The sequence below is a fragment of the Thamnophis sirtalis genome, unplaced genomic scaffold, assembly GCF_051295495.1.
Source record: "Thamnophis sirtalis isolate CommonGarterSnake01/CBP01778 unplaced genomic scaffold, rThaSir2_p1.2 scaffold_3, whole genome shotgun sequence".
Classification (NCBI taxonomy): domain Eukaryota; kingdom Metazoa; phylum Chordata; class Lepidosauria; order Squamata; family Natricidae; genus Thamnophis; species Thamnophis sirtalis.
The window spans coordinates 47,175,949-47,194,324 of record NW_028261383.1 but is presented as its reverse complement, the minus strand read 5'-3'; the positions used below and the strand labels follow the sequence as shown (position 1 = coordinate 47,194,324).

The 18,376-nt window shown below is 39.5% G+C and overlaps 1 protein-coding gene across 1 annotated transcript in view; it reads left to right on the top strand.

Annotated features, from left to right (window-relative positions):
• The window catches only part of TAFA4 (TAFA chemokine like family member 4), a 187,356-nt gene extending 169,195 nt beyond the window's left edge, over positions 1 to 18,161 (top strand). The window contains exons 5-6 of the mRNA XM_087708856.1: positions 3,690 to 3,814; positions 16,409 to 18,161. Of these exons, the coding sequence (XP_087564982.1) occupies positions 3,690 to 3,814; positions 16,409 to 16,420 (137 nt within the window). The 3' untranslated portion in view covers positions 16,421 to 18,161. The remainder of the gene's footprint in view (positions 1 to 3,689; positions 3,815 to 16,408) is intronic.
• Positions 18,162 to 18,376: the final 215 nt, after the last annotated feature.

Genomic DNA, 18,376 nt, shown 5'->3' with positions numbered 1-18,376 from the left:
TACCTTGAATTCTCTTTAAGTAGGAATAATATCAGTAGTTATAGTAGCTTGTAGATATTTTCTGTATGGCAGTATCCGTGTCCAAGACCAATTTAAATTTTCCCTCCCAGTACAGGGTGGGGGGAGTAAGGGAGTAAGACAAAAGCCTATCACCATTCATTTGCAGCTTTGATGGTGGTATTTTTAAATTTTATTTTATCCTTTTCTTCTTCAACTCCCTAACTGGATAGTAGAGTAAACTGGATAATAAACTGGAAAGCCATTTTGGTCTAGTTAAGACACCAGGCTAGAAAGAGGGAGATTGGGAGTTTAAGTCCCATCTTAGCCATGAAAGCCAGCTGGGTGACTTTGTGCCAGTCACTCTCTCTCTGAGACCAATTCACCTAACCCTAACCAATTCATCTCACAGGGGGGTTATACATGCAGAGGTATTATTCAGCCGGTTCTTTCCAGTTTGGGTGAATTGGTAGCAATGGCTGCAGGAGGCTCCGCCAATCCACCCTGACATAATGCGTGAGCACTGCACATGTACAGAGGGTGGTGCACATGCGCAGACGAGGCATGCACAAGCGAAGCAAGCGCTCACTCGCGCTCACATTTGCGAACCGGTAGGGAAGGTAAGTGAATCCCATATACATACACATACATCAAAAGTGTAGCTACATACACAATGTAGTTCCAGCAAATTGAATTTGCTGATAATATGTGAATTAACATGCCCTGATTTCAGTCAACTCCTCCTACTGAAATGGTTAGATCCAGGTTTGTAATCTTAAATCAGAGGATTTGTTTTTATGAGATGTTTGCTGGAGCAAGTTGTACTTTGTAGAAACCAAGACATCTTCTATTAAAAGTATTCACAAAAGGAAAGGAAGGAAGGACAGGAGGAAATGGGAGGCAATTCTTATAGCTGGCTAAGAGACCTCTTTCCCCTACAGATGAGGAAATCAGACTGTCAAATACTAGCCACTCTCCCTCCTGGAATTTTGTCATTGTGTGTCATGGGTAGACCCAGAGTAAGTGATAAGCTTGCAATCTTTGAGTAAGAGGCAGAGGTTTGTTGAGGAAAGAGATCTATCCACTTCCCTGGAATGCAAAATTAGGATTGTGTCCAGTGGTAGTATTCAGCCAGTTCAGCTAGGTTCAGGTGAACTGGTAGTAGCAACCTGTGCTATGCTGTCCTATTTAGCCACTTTTTCTAAGCTGTGAGCATGTGGGGAAGGAGCGTATGTGAACACATGCGTGGGAGGCACATATGCAAGCAAAGCACATGCATGGAAGGCATGTGCTTGTGAGCAAAGCGCATGTGTGGAAAGCGTATGTGTGAGCAAAGTGCATGCATGGAAAGCGTGTGTGTGAGGCAAAGCATATGTGTGGAAGGCACGTGTGTGAGCAAAGTGTGCAGAAGGCGCATGTGCTCACATTTTTGGTGTGCGGTGAATCAGTAGTAAAATTATGTGAAACCCACCTCTGATTGTGTCCATGGTGAGAGAAGAACATGGAAAAAAAGAGATGTTGACTGCACAGATATAGGAAAGGTTCTGGGTAGGGAATGAGCAGCAGATTGTCATCCAGCAGCAGCAAGTAAGGACAGCTCATAAGGTCTTTCTTTATGTTGATATGAAAGATAAAACATTTTTTTATATATAATTGCTCACTGGACTCCACCTTGTTCAGATCTGGACTCCACATTGGCAGAACCAAAGCAGCAAAGTGTGTTGAGGTGATGAGGGATTCTTCTGAACTTGAGGCATCCCTCCACAGTAGGATCAAGAACAGAAGAATTAGCTCTTTTCAACAGCTATCCCATCTCTATGGAATGTACCCACGTCCAAATTCCAGAGCAGTCCAATGGTCCTGTTATTTCACAGAACAAAGATCTTTAAAAACAACAACAACCCAATGTCTCAAATATTTTAAATCTTTCTGATTATCTGAATTTTGGCCGCTTAGAATCTCCAGAGTAGAATACAAATATCAATAATTAAATGCATACATTTCAGTTCCTTTCAATCCATAGCTTGGAGAATTGAAAAAATGTGTGAGATGTGTGAATTCTTTTTGAAGATCCTTTTGATGTGAGAAGAGGGGTACTGTTTACAGAATGCCTCTTAGAGGAAGTCCTTAAGGATATGCATATGAGAATAATTGGGCCTAAAAATTCATTCATGAAATTGTGGTGACTCAACTTCCTCGACGCCCTTCCCTAAGGCACTTATTCTTGACTGTTGTTTCACAAACAACTGTAAGAAAAAAAATGTAGAGTTTCAGAAGCAATTTCCAGCTACTCAGGGGCTACTCAGCAGGAGAAGAAAATAAAATAAAAATGCCAATTTCTCTGTGTGCATAGAAATATTGTTTCTGTTTTGTTGTTTTTAACTGACATTGATTTTTTAAAATGTGTTTTTAAAATGTTTTTTCCCTAGCATTTAACATTTTGGATCTTGTTTTGTCAAGAGAACCTTAGTTATTAAGTGGATTAGAAGGTAGGGGGTGAGGATATTCTCATTGGAATCTGTTGAATGAACTGCAATTTATTATCCTTCCTTACACTGATTTCATAATATAGCAAGGGCCATTACTTTTCAGATGTGTTGTCCCAAATATGCTTTTCTGCAAACAGCAACTGGATTTGATTTCTTGATTTTTCTTGAAAATTTTTCGCTTCTCATCCAAGAAGCTTCTTCAGTTCTAACTAACCGGTGGAGAGTGGCAATGATTTATACTCTTTTTTTTTTTTTAGACATTTTATTAAGATTTATAGGCCGCCCTTCTCCCTGAGGGGACTCAGGGCGGCTTACAATCACAGGGAAGGGAGTGCAATACCAAAAACAAACAATAAGTGAACAAAATAAAATAATAAAACACAACTTGCATTCCACAGTCAACACTCGGGCGGGTAAAATTGGGAACCTATCCCCAGGCCTGCTGGGAGAGCCAGATCTTAAGGGCTGCGCGGAAGGTCTGAATGGTGGTGAGGATACGAATCTCAACGGGGAGATCGTTCCACAGGGTCGGAGCTGCAACAGAAAAGGCTCTCCTCCGTGTAGTCGCCAGTCGACATTGACTGGCGGATGGAATTCGGAGGAGGCCCAGTCAGCCAGTAACTAACACCGATAGTTATTGTTGAAACCATCTTGGGATTAATTTGTGTCCCCAGTCACCTGAATCAGAGTGCAAAAAAGTGTGGGACTGCTGAAAGGACTGCACTGTAAGAGATAGGTGATGCCATGCTCCCCTGTCTCTGTTCAATTTCACCATAGCTTTTTTGACTCCTCTTTCAAGCTTGTGGTCCTCTCTGTCAAGAATGTGAATCTTGTTCTCTTCAAAGGATTTTTCCTTTTCCCACAAGTTAATTAGAACTGAAGAAGTTACTTGGATGAGAAGCGAAATGTCTTCAAGTAAAAATATGTCTTCAAGAAAGTCCAGTTGGGGAAAAAAAGGTGGAGGAAAAACACCTTTGGGACAACCATGACCTGCATGACTGAGAATTTCCATAGACTTTCAGTTGTGTTGGCAATGAAACTCCCAGAGTTCCTATCTAGTGTGATTTTTGGCCTGCAGATTCAACACATTTGGAGATGCCAAGGGTGGGAAGATCCAGTAGCTATTAGCTGCTTCCGAACAGCATTTTCTGGTTCCCATTTGTTGCTATGTTGTTCTGAAATGACTTCATTTTTGCTTTCCAGCTGCCATTGTTATCCAGAAGTGGTGGTGTCATATGGAACCTTGTCTGGAAGGAGAAGAATGTAAAGTGCTTCCAGATTACTCAGGTTGGTCATGCAGCAGTGGAAACAAAATTAAAACAACCAAGGTAAGTGATTGGATGAGTGGCCTCACTTCCTGCTCTCAAGCTGACCAATATCAGGAGCTATGCTGACCTTAAAAAAAAGGATGCACAAGAGAAACCAGATTATCATACTGCCACAAAGAAGAGGGAGTCAAGCTATTCTCCAAAGCACCTGAGGGTAGGAAAAGAAGCAATGGGTGGAAACTAATCAGCCAACCTAGAACTAAGGAGAAATTTCCTGACAGTTAGAACAATTAATCAGTGGAACAACTTGCCTCCTGAAGTTGTGAATGCTCCAACACTGGACATTTTAAAGAAGATGTTGGATAACCATTTGTCTGAAGTGGTGTAGGATTTCCTGCCTAAGCAGAGGGTTGGACTAGAAGACCTCCAAGGTCCCTTCCAACTCTGTGGGAAAGGAGTGGGAAAGGAGAGTTTAACTTTGTTTTCTTGAGATCTAAATTTGAAATAGAGTTTGCTGCCACCCCTCTCCAGGATGGAAATCATGTATGCTATTATATGGAAACTATGTTTTTTCTCCATGGGTCAAATAGCAGAGGTAGAGGCTTTATGTACTAAGGAAACATCCCTGCTGAACTGTGTCCTAATCCAATCTTTTCCAATTTTAATTCAGAAGTGGAACATCAAGTCACATCTCCCTCCATTTTTATAATTTTCTGCACTAAGCATGGAATTGTTACAACAAAGACCTATATGGTGCGCACAGGCCCGTGCGCATATACAGATCATCAACAGATGCAAAGATCATTCACCTTTGTGCCAGTTCTGTGGGAAGGGGACATGCATATTGCATCAGTCTTTTGGGACTGCAATTCCTCTCCTGTAATAGTTAAGTTACTGAAGATTAAGGCATGCAGTGTATGGTCAGTCTTTATTAATTACCATAATTTCCCCCCAAAGTCACTGGTCTGTTCCTCCTATAATAAGGAATGAATGACAGTCTTTTACAGTAAAGAAGTAAAAGACTGATACTTGAGTTCAAGGTTGCGCTGAGGTTGCAGCTTCTTTCTTTTTTTAAAGTGACACCCATCACAAATCATTAATGCTGCCCTTCTCTCAGTATCCACTCATTGACTTTGATTTTTGGGTCATACTAGAGCAAGAATTCTCACCAATGCACGCAACATCATTGTCTGGTATTTCAGTGCAGCCAAGGTCACTGGTATGGAAGGGATGGAGAACTCTACACGTGCACAATGAGTGTCCCATCTTTATGTCCTATGTCTGAAGGTGGAATATTTTCTGTGGCAATCATCAAGTCTCCTGTACGCCTGATTTTTTTTTTATTTTTTTACAAAAGTATAGAGATTATTTTAAATAACCAGTCCTGGTTATCATCTCCATAGGGATCTCTATAGCTTCTAGAGACTTAAAAAAACATAATAGTAGATGGATACAGTCAAGTGTAGGATAAGCAATTTGATGTCCTCAACAGGTTTTGCACTTCAGCACCCATCCAACTTAGCCAATATTGCCAACTGCAGAATTGGTGGCCCTAAATCTCTTTAAGGGTACAAGTTGCCTTTGCCAAGCCAGTGCTTTGTTTTGAAATAGACACATTTGCTCCCTCTTTTCCTGCCAAAACAAAACAAAAGCAAAATCAGCCTGAGGACTTTATAAGGAGGACCTTGGGTGAGCCAAGTCTGTCCATGAGGACAAATTCAACACATTTGCAAGATTTTTAAAGCTGATGGCAAACAACAACAACCCAAACCCAAATAGGCTCAAACCAAAGAGTCCTTTTTTGGGGGGGGGGCATATCTTTATTGCCATTTATTGATCATTTGGATTTTGTGATTGGTCTCAGACCTTCCAGCAAGGTGCAAACCGTAGTTTCAATGTCCTTGTTTTGGAATGTTTTCATTCCAAATTTGAAAACCTGAGGTAAAACCTCTCTGAAAACTGGAGATGTATAAACGTAGGCTATAAAGAAGAAGAATTGACAACTAAGCAGGCTGACGGCACTCTGTGATTTGTTTGCCAACTTGCTAAATATATAGATAAAACCAAGACTAGCTTGTCAATTGAGGGGAAAAAATGCTTCTCTCCTAAAACACCTGGTTGGTTTTGCCTCACAGTACTTAGAATCACGCTTTGCTTTTGATACTGATATTTTTCATTCTTATACAGAGATGAATGTAAAGGATGGGCTTTCAAACCTTCCCGACAGCTTAAGCCTGCGTTAAATTTAAAGCATAAGGCACATAAAACGTGGCAAGCTAAGGAATATGCATGAACTCTGAAAAGTCTTTTTCCTTTTTGTGCAACAAACTTTTATTTCCTACAAAATGGAAGCTTTGATCGTGATACCAAAATACCCGTACATTTCGGAGTATAAGACACACTCACATTTTTTTTTATGTCTTGTCTTGCACTCCCCTCCCTCATTATTGTAAGCCGCCCTGAGTCCCCTCAGGGAAAAGGGCGGCCTATAAGTGTTCAATAAAACTCATAAAAAAAAACTCATAAAACTCCCCCAACTCCAAAAGAGGGTGGGAATGTTGGTACGTCTTATACACCAAATACTGCCATTTTTGGCCTCCCGAAACCCCACCCCGCAGATCCCATTTTCACCAAACATGGCCCTGTTTTTCACACAGAAGGTTTGGGAGGCATGCAGAGTGCTCCTGGGGGCTGGGAAGGGCAAAACGGGATGCGTGGGGGGTTTGGGAAGCCAAAAATGGGCCCATTTTTCTCAAAAATAGGATGCCCAGAGGGTTTGGGAGGCCTGCAGAGTTCCTGGGGGCCAGGGAGGGCAAAAACTATTTTTTTCCTTGTTTTCTTCTTCAAAATCTTAGTGTGTTTTATACTCTGGTGCTTCTTATAGTCTGAAAAATTTGGTACTTTGAAAAGCATGATTGCTCATATAGGGGCAATAAGGGAAGATTACCGTTTTCAACCATGGAAATGTGGGGTTGGGAGAGTGTGTCCATCAGTGTGAGTAATTTGCTGAAGAAGGAGCTTCAAAGTGCTTATAGTCCAGAAGTCACTTTAGGTTAAATTAAAAAAAAGATGGTGCATGCATTCACATGTAAGCATGCATTTTCTACTTTGAAATAAATGGGGCAGTCCATGTTCACAAAAGCATTGCACGTATATTGGAGAGCATGTGACTGCAATCACTAACTCACTAATGTTGGTCTAAATGGTTAAGTCTTAAAAAGGAACTATTTGCCTTAATACTGATCCATCCCAGTTAGCCAGAGAACTTCCAAGAGACAAACCAAATTCTTGGATCCAAGCTTAAGTGAGATGTTTTTTAATTAAGGTAACTAAATAAAAGGCTGGGCATTCAGGACTTTGTGGATTCACTTTTCACCGTCTCAAATTAAAAAAGAGGAGATGGGGGGGACGACACACGACGACGCTGCTAAGATATGTGAGAAGCTCATGGTAGCCATAAAGGGCTCAATGGAGGAATATTTGATTATAATTATTTGAACTTAGCTCTGATCTGGCCTGCTTGAAAATAGGATGCTGATTCTAGGCAAACTGACCTGAAGATAAATTCTACTGGATATAGTATGGGTTCTGTCTAAGACACACACATGGCATAACTCTGCTGTAGGCCTTTATTATAAAACACCAGCTGAAATTTTCAATCCGATTTGTATTGGTCATCTGATATTGATTTAAACTTCAGCTTTCAGAAACCTGTTGAAGTTTGCTTTGATGCAGAGGTTACTGTCACTATTCACAAGCTGAAAACTCTGCTAGCTTGAAAAAAAGGTGCAGATGCAATATATTCTGCTACAAAATGAGAGGTGTGAGGTGCCCCCTGTTGTACCAGTGCCAGAAGATCAGAGATTACTCAGATGAAAATTAATTTTTTTTGGAATGTATGATCTGAAAAGAAAGAATAAGCCTGTTCTGGAAATCTGAGTGGAAAGAGGGACAAAGAAAAATTCTTTTATACAGGTGAAAATGCTATTGATTTCACCTGGGTACTTCTGTTAGTTTACTTCTATCAATTTATGCTGGTTCCATTCAAGATTCAAGGCAGTTCACAATCTAATAAAAACAACCCAAATAGTAAAACCACAAACACTATCATGCACATCATTTGGTCCTCGTATTTTAAAGTTCATAATAAAAATACCTCCGTCGTTCCACAAAAGTAACCAGTCTTAAAACCGTGCGTTAGACATCTGCCATCTGTGCTGGTGCCTTATACCCTGAATGCTGTATAAAGAGGGCCATCTTTATAGACTTAAAAACCCATCAATAGGGAGAGAGCTATTCTGACCTTTGGAGATAAAATAATCTTATCCCAGGAAGTTAACTTTTGCAACATGCCTTCTTCGCCCATATGTAGTAGATAAGCAGATTCTACTTGGATCAGATCACCGACACTCACGCAGCATTGGTATCATTTTACAATAAGACCTCTCATCTGTCTGCAGGAAGGCAGTGCTTCTTCCATCTGGGACGGCTTTTAGGTTGTCTTCAAGCCCCATGTAGAGTGAGATAATAAGGTCATGTTCAAATTCATGGCGATAAGAGTATGAGTCAGTATTACTAGAGCCTGCTGTATATGCCACCCTGGGTTATTCATTCAAGTCTTTCTAAGCTGATTTGAAGTGTAAGCCATAAAAAAGAATGATAACAGGCTAAGAGACTCAAAGCATAACAGGGGGAAGGGCAAGCATATGAGTTGTTCGCACACGTAAGGTAAGACGACAATGAAAATCATAACGGTTTCAAGCCCACTTATTATTCAGACTGGGTGGAGCAATGAGACATCACAAGTAGCCTCTCCTGCAGTTGGACATGTGATTAAAACACTTTGGGAAGTCGCCAGAAACCAATACAAACTAAAGAAAAAAATGTCCATGCAGGGGCCAAAGCAGAGGTGAAATCAACTTACCTTCTCTACCGGTTTGTAAATATTAGTATGCACGCATACACAAAGCGTAAAAAACGGGATGTGATGATGTCCGGGCAGATGGGCAGAGCCTCCCACCGCTACCGGTTTGCCCGCACCGGATAGAACCGGCTGAATGCTCATTTACATAGAATGCAAATGAGAATAAGGAGTTTCTCCTCCTCCACAAGGGTGAATCTAGATTCCAAGTCTGATTTGGTCTTTTGTGCACATCTACAGTTTGAGATTAACTACTGTGCTGAATTAGCACCCGGGAGTGCCTTTAAACTGGCTTTGCTTCATTAAAGTAACAAGCTATTAACTCCCCTCTTCAAAGAAGAGAGCCCCGAGTGTGCAATCTGCGCCCCAGTGAAGTCAATGGCAAAGCTCACTTTGATCATAATGGGTTGGCATTGCACCCAAAGGTGCTGCAAGTATCTTTAATTTGCTAATTTGCCTGTGATGAGGCTTTTTTTCCCCATTTTTCTTCTTGGTGTCTCAGTATGCTTTTCGCTGGGAGAGAAAAAACAAGGGGCAGGGATATTCAGATAAGACGTTAAGCTTCCTTTCATACTGTGAATTCGTGTAGGGTATAACGGTGAATGAACTGGCTCAGATCTCTTCTGTGCTAACTAAGAGAACAGAAGCAGCTCATTAGCAAAAAGCACCTCTCCAAACAGATCCATAGAGAAACAAACAGACCTCTTTATAGATAGAAGATAAATGGACAGTAGAGGAGGTAAAACTCATAAGGATAACAAGTATTCTGCTCCCCATCTTTTGCACTTACAATTAAAGGTGAGTTCCAGTAGCTCAAAAATTCATGGCTTAAGTGAAAGCACGCAGAAGGATTACTACTTCCCTGGCCAATATTTTGTAAGTTGGCTGACCTCCAAGCTCCAGCAGGACAGTCATATCTTACCAACCAGAATAGAAGACCACAGCATAATACACCTGCACGTTGTCAGAAAGATTTTTATCTTGGATGGCAGGTGCTGTGTTTTAAATTTTTAAAGAAGAAAGTCTCTCTCTTGGGCTTTTTGATCTGAAATCTTGCATAGAGCAGGACTCAGTGGCCTAAGAGGGTCTTCCAACTGGATTGTGCAAAAGAACAGGCAAGGAAGATCAGCCCCCATCTCCTTATCAGCATGTATACAATATCCAGATAATGGAACAATGCATGGAAGTGCAGTTGAATGTACATTTCTATATATTTCACAGGTCTGCGACTAAAAAGCTGTTTGATTATTTTCATCTAATTTCCATGTATTTTGGTGTGCTGAAAACAAAATATTGAAAAAACTCCTAGACGTCGTGATTTGCCACAACATGAAAAATTGTCTTCAAATTTATCATTTTTTAAAATTTTTGGTATTTTTTTATATTATGGGTTTTTAACCAAATTTAAAGTCCAAATTACTATTAATTAATTCACATAAGTGCATTTAAGATATAAAATGCCAAAAAAAAACCTTAAAGGGTTTGTCCAAGTTATGTAAAAAAAAATAGCATTGTAAATCTGATGGTCAGCAATATATACATAAGCTAAGCAAGTTTTAATTCACATTTGTGAATGTGAATGAAAAAAATTAACATATTTTTTTTTCTTATTTTAAATAATTAAATTGAATTGTTAAATTGTCCCAAGGAGAGTTATCCTGTGGCGAATTGGCCATCATGAGTTGTACCATGGCAGGTTGGCTGTGGCGAGTTGGTTGCAGTGAGCTGTCCATAGCAAGTTGGCCATAGTGAGTTGTCCCATTCCGCTCTAAAATAGCATGTCCACAGAGATCAGTATGTCACCCTCTTTTTCTGGAGTTCCAGAAAACCTGTCTTTGGTCCCAGGCCTTGGGTTGATGTACTATTGTTTGTCTAGGATCTTGTTTGATTTTTAATGTCTGTAAGATTATTTCAGTCTGGATTGTCTGTTTGATTTCATGTTTTTATCTGTTTTATGTTTTTTATCTTAATTTTCTATTCATTGGAATTGGACTAATAAATTTGAATAAATAAATAAAAATAAAATATATCATGTCACTTAAAAGGCAAATTCCATACCTAGGAAAAGATCCGAAAATAAAACTGTCAGTTTCCTGATACATCTACACCAAATAACAACAACAGCAACACCCAAAGGTTAAAATACTATGTGATATTTTGCTTATCACACATACAGTAAAAGATATTGCTGTCTTTTACAAGGCATCCAGTTTTGGTCGCTACGATGTAAAAAAGATGTGGAGACTCTAGAAAGAGTGCAGAGAAGAGCAACAAAGATGATTAGAGGACTGGAGACTAAAACATATGAAGAACGGTTGCAGGAACTGGGTTTGTCTAGTTTAAGAAGAGAAGGACTAGGGGAGACATGATAGCAGTGTTCCAATATCTCAGGGGTTGCCACTTGAGTCAAGCTATTCTCCAAAACACCTGAGGGTAGAATAAGAAGCAATGGGTGGAAATTAATCAAGGAGAGAAGCACCCTAGAACTAAGGAGAAATTTCCTGACAGTTAGAACAATTAATCAGTGGAACAGCTTGCCTCCAGAAGTTGTGACTGCTCCAACATTGGAAGTTTTTAAGAGATTGGACAACCATTTGTCTGAAATGGTATACTGTTTCTTGCCTAAGTAGGAGGTTGGACTAGAAGACCTCCAAGGTGTCTCCTAACTCTGTTATTCCATTCCGTTCTGTTCTATTCTATTCTATTCTATTCAAGGAACAGTTGCAAACATCTACAATAAAACGATGAGCAAGTCCCTTAATTGAGCAAACCCTAATGCAGTTGAGAAGTAATTTATTCTACACTTGTTGAGTATCATGGATGAGGAAATCTATTTATTAGCATGTTGAATGTCACAGAGGGTGATGCTGTGAATAGATGTAGTCACTATTCCATGCCTCTCAAGGTCTCTGCCCCAGAGAAGTATCAATTTGGGCTCTTGGTACTTAATTTTTTTTGTAATTATAAATATCCTGAATATTATCAGGGTAGATATCATCATTCTTTGGTTGCCCAAAGTGCCTGCACAAGTCTTAACATTTATCTATTCAGAATCATCAGGGCACATAGAAGAAACCCCTTATATGCAAGTTGCAGGAGTTGGTACAACTTGGATATTTCTGAGAGTAGCTGAACAAACTCTAATATAAAACTTGGTGTGAGTATCCCTTGGTCAATGGGGAATCATAATCCAGAAACCAAGTACCATTGTCAGCAGATTGAAATATGAATAACTATTTAGATTGTGGATAATATCTCCATGATGTACAGCAAGGGTATCAAACTCAATTTCATTGAGGGCCACATCAGGATTATGTTTGACCTCAAGGGGCTGGGGTGGATGTGGCCAGGATGGGCATAGCCAACTCAACATCACTTGTGTCGGCACCTCTAGTGGCCCGAGCGCTCAGCAAAAACAGGATCCTGAGCTCTGTTTTCTGCTGCAATGGCCTTCTGCAACCATCTGCCAGTGAAAACGCAGCTAGGGCGGGCTGCGTGCAGCCCTTGCAAGCTCAATTTTTGATGGTAGAGACACCCCAAGCTGATCCTTCGCTATTTCCAGGGCAACCGGATCTAAACATCCTGCAGGCCAGCTCTGGCCAACGGGCCTTCAGTTTGACAGCCCTGGTGTACAGGTTCAGAAATTACACCACATAGGATTTCCAAAACTTGGTTAAAATAGGGCCCATTTAATAATGAATTTACTCAAGAAAAAATGAGGACAAGCCCTCACAACCAGTTAATGCCAGTAACCAGTTTTATGAAAGTATTCAAACTCCGATGATGATACAAAAGTTAATATTGATATACTTTATGCAGTATTAATTTTAAAACTAGTTAGAAGATGGTTAATGATTAACCTCCATGTGAAACACGGACAGAGTGAGCATCCACTTTGTATATTGATTATACCGATTGTGCCATAAACAGTGAAAACGGGTGGGCTGAAACCAGTTTAACAACCGATTTGGTGATTGTGTGCACACTTGCTTAACGCACTTGTCGCAACATGTAAAATACAGCCATTTGAACCTCAGTAAGCACCTTCTAAGGCAGCCCCGGTAAGTAGAACAGTGGAGGGTCGGAAATCAGCTGCGCTGCACAAATCAGCTGAGCCAGAAAGAAGGAAATATAGGACAGGATAGGGTGGGTGTGGGTGTGGGTGGGCGGGGCCAACTGATCATCAGAACTACCAGTTCACCCAAACTGGTCCGAACCAGCAGCAGCCCACCATGGAGTGAAAGCTTTGGTGTTTACAGGGATGAGAGGGAAATGAGAACATTATTCTCAGTATAATGCATGAAAATCTCCTTATAAATGATTAGGTATTTGAAAAGTCACTCAAAGCTTTTATCCAGCAAGGCTTCAGCTTCTTTAAAAGAAACTTATTCCTCTCAGCTGTACTGTGGAGCAGTGCTGAAAAAATCATTTGATGAGAAAAAGAAAAAGAAAAGCATTTACAAAACCAAGGCTAATGATGCTTTTGCATGTTGTTAATAGCTACAATAACTGTTTGGACAAGATGAATTCTAGCACACACATAAGCCAGTTTTGAAAGGACTAAATAAAACTAAATAAAAATAAATGGAATGTACTTTATTGTTTACATTCAGTAAGCATAACTAACTGAGCTGTTTCAAAATGTGCATAAAATGTATTGTGAAAGCTTAAAGTCCAAGGTAGTTATCTGAAACAAACTAAAAGCTTTTGAATATTCCTTATCTTTTGTCAGCATTTACCTAAGAATCTGAATAAAGTTCTTTTTCTCTCTGATTCCAGAGAGTCCTACCAATCTTTTAACTCTGCTGTTACCTACCTTCCCTTTATTGGGACCATTTTCTTCATGTACACTCCTTTCATGAAATATTTTGAAGACCAGGGTCAATATTATATATGATCTGCCTAGATCAGGTGTCCCCAACCCCTGGGCTGTGGCCCATTCAGAACCAGGCTGTCCAAGTGGCAGGCGAGCGCACACGTGTGCATGCAGCTCTACTTGTGTAAGCAGCAGGCACACACACATGCTACTTGAGCGAATGGAGCTGTGTGCACAAGTGCCTGATATTCACAAGGAACCATTCCTTCTACTCCCTCCCCCCCTGCCCCGCTGGTCCGCAAAGGCAAAAAGGTTGGGGGCCATTACCCTAGATGACGTTCATAGGTTGTCAATCTTCAGGAAAAATGGATGTGTGACTTTTAATTGAAGCACGTCAAGCATTGAGTTGTCAGTATTCTTGCTTGAAATCTCCCAGTATTTGCTATTTGCAAGGTTTGAGCTATTAAGAGAAATGCCCCTGTGCTATGGAGCACTTGCAGTTCACTTCAGAGTTCAACCACTATTACTGATTGGGAACTCTTGCTTTAGCTCTTGTTGAATTAGAATAACAGAAGAGTTAAAAGGGACCTTGGAGGTCTTCTAGTCCAATCCCATGTTCAAACAGAGAACCTGGTACCATTTCAGACAAATGGTGATTGGATAAATCACCTCTTTAAAATCTTCAGGGTTACAAAACAGCATCATAGTAGGCTTTTATTTCAAAAGGACAAAATGGGGTCAGGTTATGTGAGAAACCACCTCTATCCCCACTATTTCTACCCATCCCACTAGCTCTGGCAGAAAATGTTCAATACAATACAATAGCAGAGTTGGAAGGGACCTTGGAGGTCTTCTAGTCCAACCCCCTGCCTAGGTAGGGAACCCTATACCATTTCAGACAAATGGCTATCCAACATCTTCTTAAAGACTTCCAGTGTTGGGGCATTCGCAACTTCTGGAGGCAAGTTGTTCCACTGATTAATTGTTCTAATTGTCAGGAAATTTCTTCTCAGTTCTAGGTTGCTTCTCTCCTTGATCAGTTTCCACCCATTGCTTCTTGTTCTACCCTCAGGTGCCTTGGAGAATAGTTTTACTCCCTCTTCTTTGTGGCAACCCTTGAGATATTGGAACACTGCTATCATGTCTCCCTTAGTCCTTCTTTTCATTAAACTAGACATACCCAATTCCTGCAACCGTTCTTCATATGTTTTAGTCTCCAGTCCCCTAATTATCTTTCAGATTCTCTCTTCTAATGAATGCAATATGGTTGGGTCCAGAAAGGGAACATTTTCTGTCATGGCACCCATCCTTTGGAACATCATACACTGGAGATCAGATTGGTCTTGACCTTAATTAGTAAGGCCTTAAAAGCTTAGCTTCCCCACTAGGCCTAAAGATCAGGAGGTGGCCTGAGCCTGTGCATTGCTTACATTTATTTGTGATTGATGGGATTGTTTTGTATTCCAGTGGTTTTGTGATTGTGTTTTTTTTTTGTTTTTCTGTTTTTGTTATGATTTTATACTATTCAAAATTGTTAACCCCCGAGCCATAAACCTCAGATGTATGGCCATGTAAACTGAAAAAAAGCAATGAAATAAAACATGAAATTTACTTATGAACAATTTGTGTTTGTAAATATAGATTTATATTCCCAATGTCCTTTTAGCTGAAGGAAAATTCACAGTGTAAAATGATACCCATCAAAAGCAACACAGACTTTGAAACTCCATCTGTAAATTCCAAAACACTCAATGGATCCCACTTTCTGAAAAATAGAGGAAAAGCAATAAACACAGTATTGTCACAAGTACTCAGTATTTTGTGAAACTCTAGAAAGAAGGGCTTGTAAAGAATCCCCAAACACCTTTGATTCTAACTACAGGTGTTGTCTTGAGAACAAAATGAGCATTTCCCCAAAACAGATTGCCATATGGACCACAAATTTCAAAGTACAATTAACAATAGTAGTAGCACTTACAGTTATATACAACTTCATAGTGCTTTACAGCCCTCTCTAAACAGTTACAGAGTCAGCATATTGCCCCCAACAATCTGGGTCCTCATTTTACCCACCTCTGAAGAATGGAAGGCTGAGTCAACCTTGAACTGGTCAGAATTGAACTGCTGGCAGTCGGCAGAATTAGCCTGCAACACTGCATTCTAACCACTGCACCACCCTGGTTCTTTTACAATTCACTGAAAACCAGGATTGGAAGTTGTTCATTGCTTTCCTTCAAAATTGAAAATGGGAAAAGTAGGAAAAGAGAAGTTCATGGCACATCATTTATAGGTCATTACATCCTCTCAACACACAAACTGCATTTGCAGGTTTCCTTGTCCTATCATGTCCGACTAGTTCATGGTTCTCATCTTTGTTTCTTAGATAAGGAAACCCACATTGTCTTTAGGCATTTTCTGTGGTCATGAGGCCCGCATGATTATATGCCATGGAATTCTGTTACCTTCCCACCAAAGTGGTACCCATTAATCTATTAGTATTTGCATGCTTTCGAACTGCTAGTTCGGCAGGAGCTGGGGCAGGAACGGGACTTCACTCCTTTACACTCCCATTCCTGCCCCAACTCTTGCCTACTTAGCAGTTTGAAAGCCTGCACAAAGGTCAAAACTGGACTTCTGTGACTGAACCATTTGCAGTTGAACTACTCCTATTACTGGAACACGTCTAGCATCACCACATTTTGTCAACAGGTTCAAATTCATCTCTTTCCCAAGCCATTGGTTCTCTCAGATGCTCCTGCAAAGATCTGTCTGTGAGGATAATGTACTGGTTTTATCTTTGTATGTGTTTTATCTTCATTCTGCATATTTAAACTTTCTGAAGAGGTTTTAAAAACCAATTACCAGCAACAATATTTATACATATGATTCTCTCATTTCTCTTTTCTTTTGCTTGCAGGTGACACGGTAGCACAAAGTAAACATGTGTCAAAGTTGGAATAATGGGATTTACAACCAAATTTCCCGACTGCTGCACAGAGACATTTACTTGGCAAGGAAAGTGTCAAGTTTGTACTGTCAACTTTTCAAGTTAGCTGGCAAGAACTAGAACTGCCTTCTTTTTAATGATGATGGCACTCTTCAAAACACAAATTTCATATAAAGAACTGTAAAACAGGAACTGTAAGTCTAACCCTTTCATGTTAAGGATGAACAATTGTAAAAAGGGAAGCCAAAACCGCTAAGTGGAGTATATCATCTAGGATCTGATTTATGATATTTAAATACTCAAACTGGGTTCGCATAACTTGTGGGAATAATTAGATGAGAAAGCAGAAATAATTCAGATGAATATGGTAGGAAAGACAATTGAATTAATGTTTAAATATTCACATCAATATATTTTTATGTAGGATTTAATAAGAATTAAATGAGCTCATGAAGTAAAACATTATGCTCAGTAAATTGTAGCTTATGCCAATCTTTATATTCTGTAAACAGTCTGTACAACTTTGTTTCTTTCCATTTGTACAGTGTTAAAGAGAGTAGAGAGAATACTTGTTCTACAAGTAGATAGTGTTTACAGCATCAGACATGTCCACCCATTTATAAAATAGAATTATAAGTACTGTTCTGTTTCACTGCAGCCAGAAACAGAAATAAAATGTAAGCATTGATTAGAAATTTCACCCAACTCAAGGAATATTGAGGTCTCAGTTTTCACTTTGCTAGTTCCATATACATGTGGAAATTAATAAGCTAAACCACTTATTTAAAGTCCACACGCAGTCAATACATTTTTAAGTTAATAAATGAAATAAAATGTATACATTGCTGGCATTTTCAGTTGATGATGGTCATGGACAGATGCACTATGGACTTCTGGAGTATAGAAATCAAATAAATGAAAAAGGAACTATTTTGTTCACACTTGAATGTGAATGAACTGTATTTACTGGAAAGGAAGATTACATTTCCTTATCCATCGTCCCACATCACCAAAACAGGAGAGTAACTTGTGGTATACACTAATGACTAATGAACTATATTGTGCAAATGTACAATATACAATATGCAAAAATTCAATCTATCGAAGTATTTTTTTTTGCAAAAGCTCTGCATTAATCAACATTGCAAACCAAAGTGTATACATATGAAGAAGTGCACCAAATGATGATGCAAACCTGAAAAAAACTACCAAGTTCAACAAACTGAACTTGATAGCTCTGTTCTTCCATACTGTATATTCCACAAAATTCAAACCTTTACTCATGACAACATCTATAAACTCACACAGAGTAGCAGTGTACTGTACAGCAACACACCTAGCAATCTGTCTTTCACATATACTATTATGACCTTTTAATTTGGATTTCCATATCAATGCACCAAAAGGTACAGGAAAATCTTTGGAATGGGGACTGCCCATGTATGTTTTAATTGCCTGTATTGGTGCTTAACTACGTTTAATCTGATTTCTGATCTTGTGAGCTGAGTCAGGGTAATGTCCTTCATGGTGCCAGTGAAGCAAACTGGAAAACATTGATTGTAAGACACAGAGCATCTGGGGACTTTGGATTAAACTGCCAATATTTTACCTAGAATTTTATACAGTAGGTGAGAAGAATCTCTCTTTTTGCTTGGCTTTTGCTTGCTGTATACCACTTATTTAGAAGTATACTTAGGTCCAATAAACAATGTTCAAGGTAGAACCTCTTTCAGTTAGTTGCTATTTATAATAATTAATTAATATGCAGTTCTTTAGGAGGCTACATTTTCTAGTTTGTATGATTTCTAACATGTAACTGTTTCTTATTACTTTAATTGTATTTCATTCCTGGTCTCATCTTCCCCCAAGAGTTCCCCTTTGTTTTGTTTCAGCTTATACAAAAGAAAGTCCACTTTTAGTCTTGTCCTGGGTGTATCA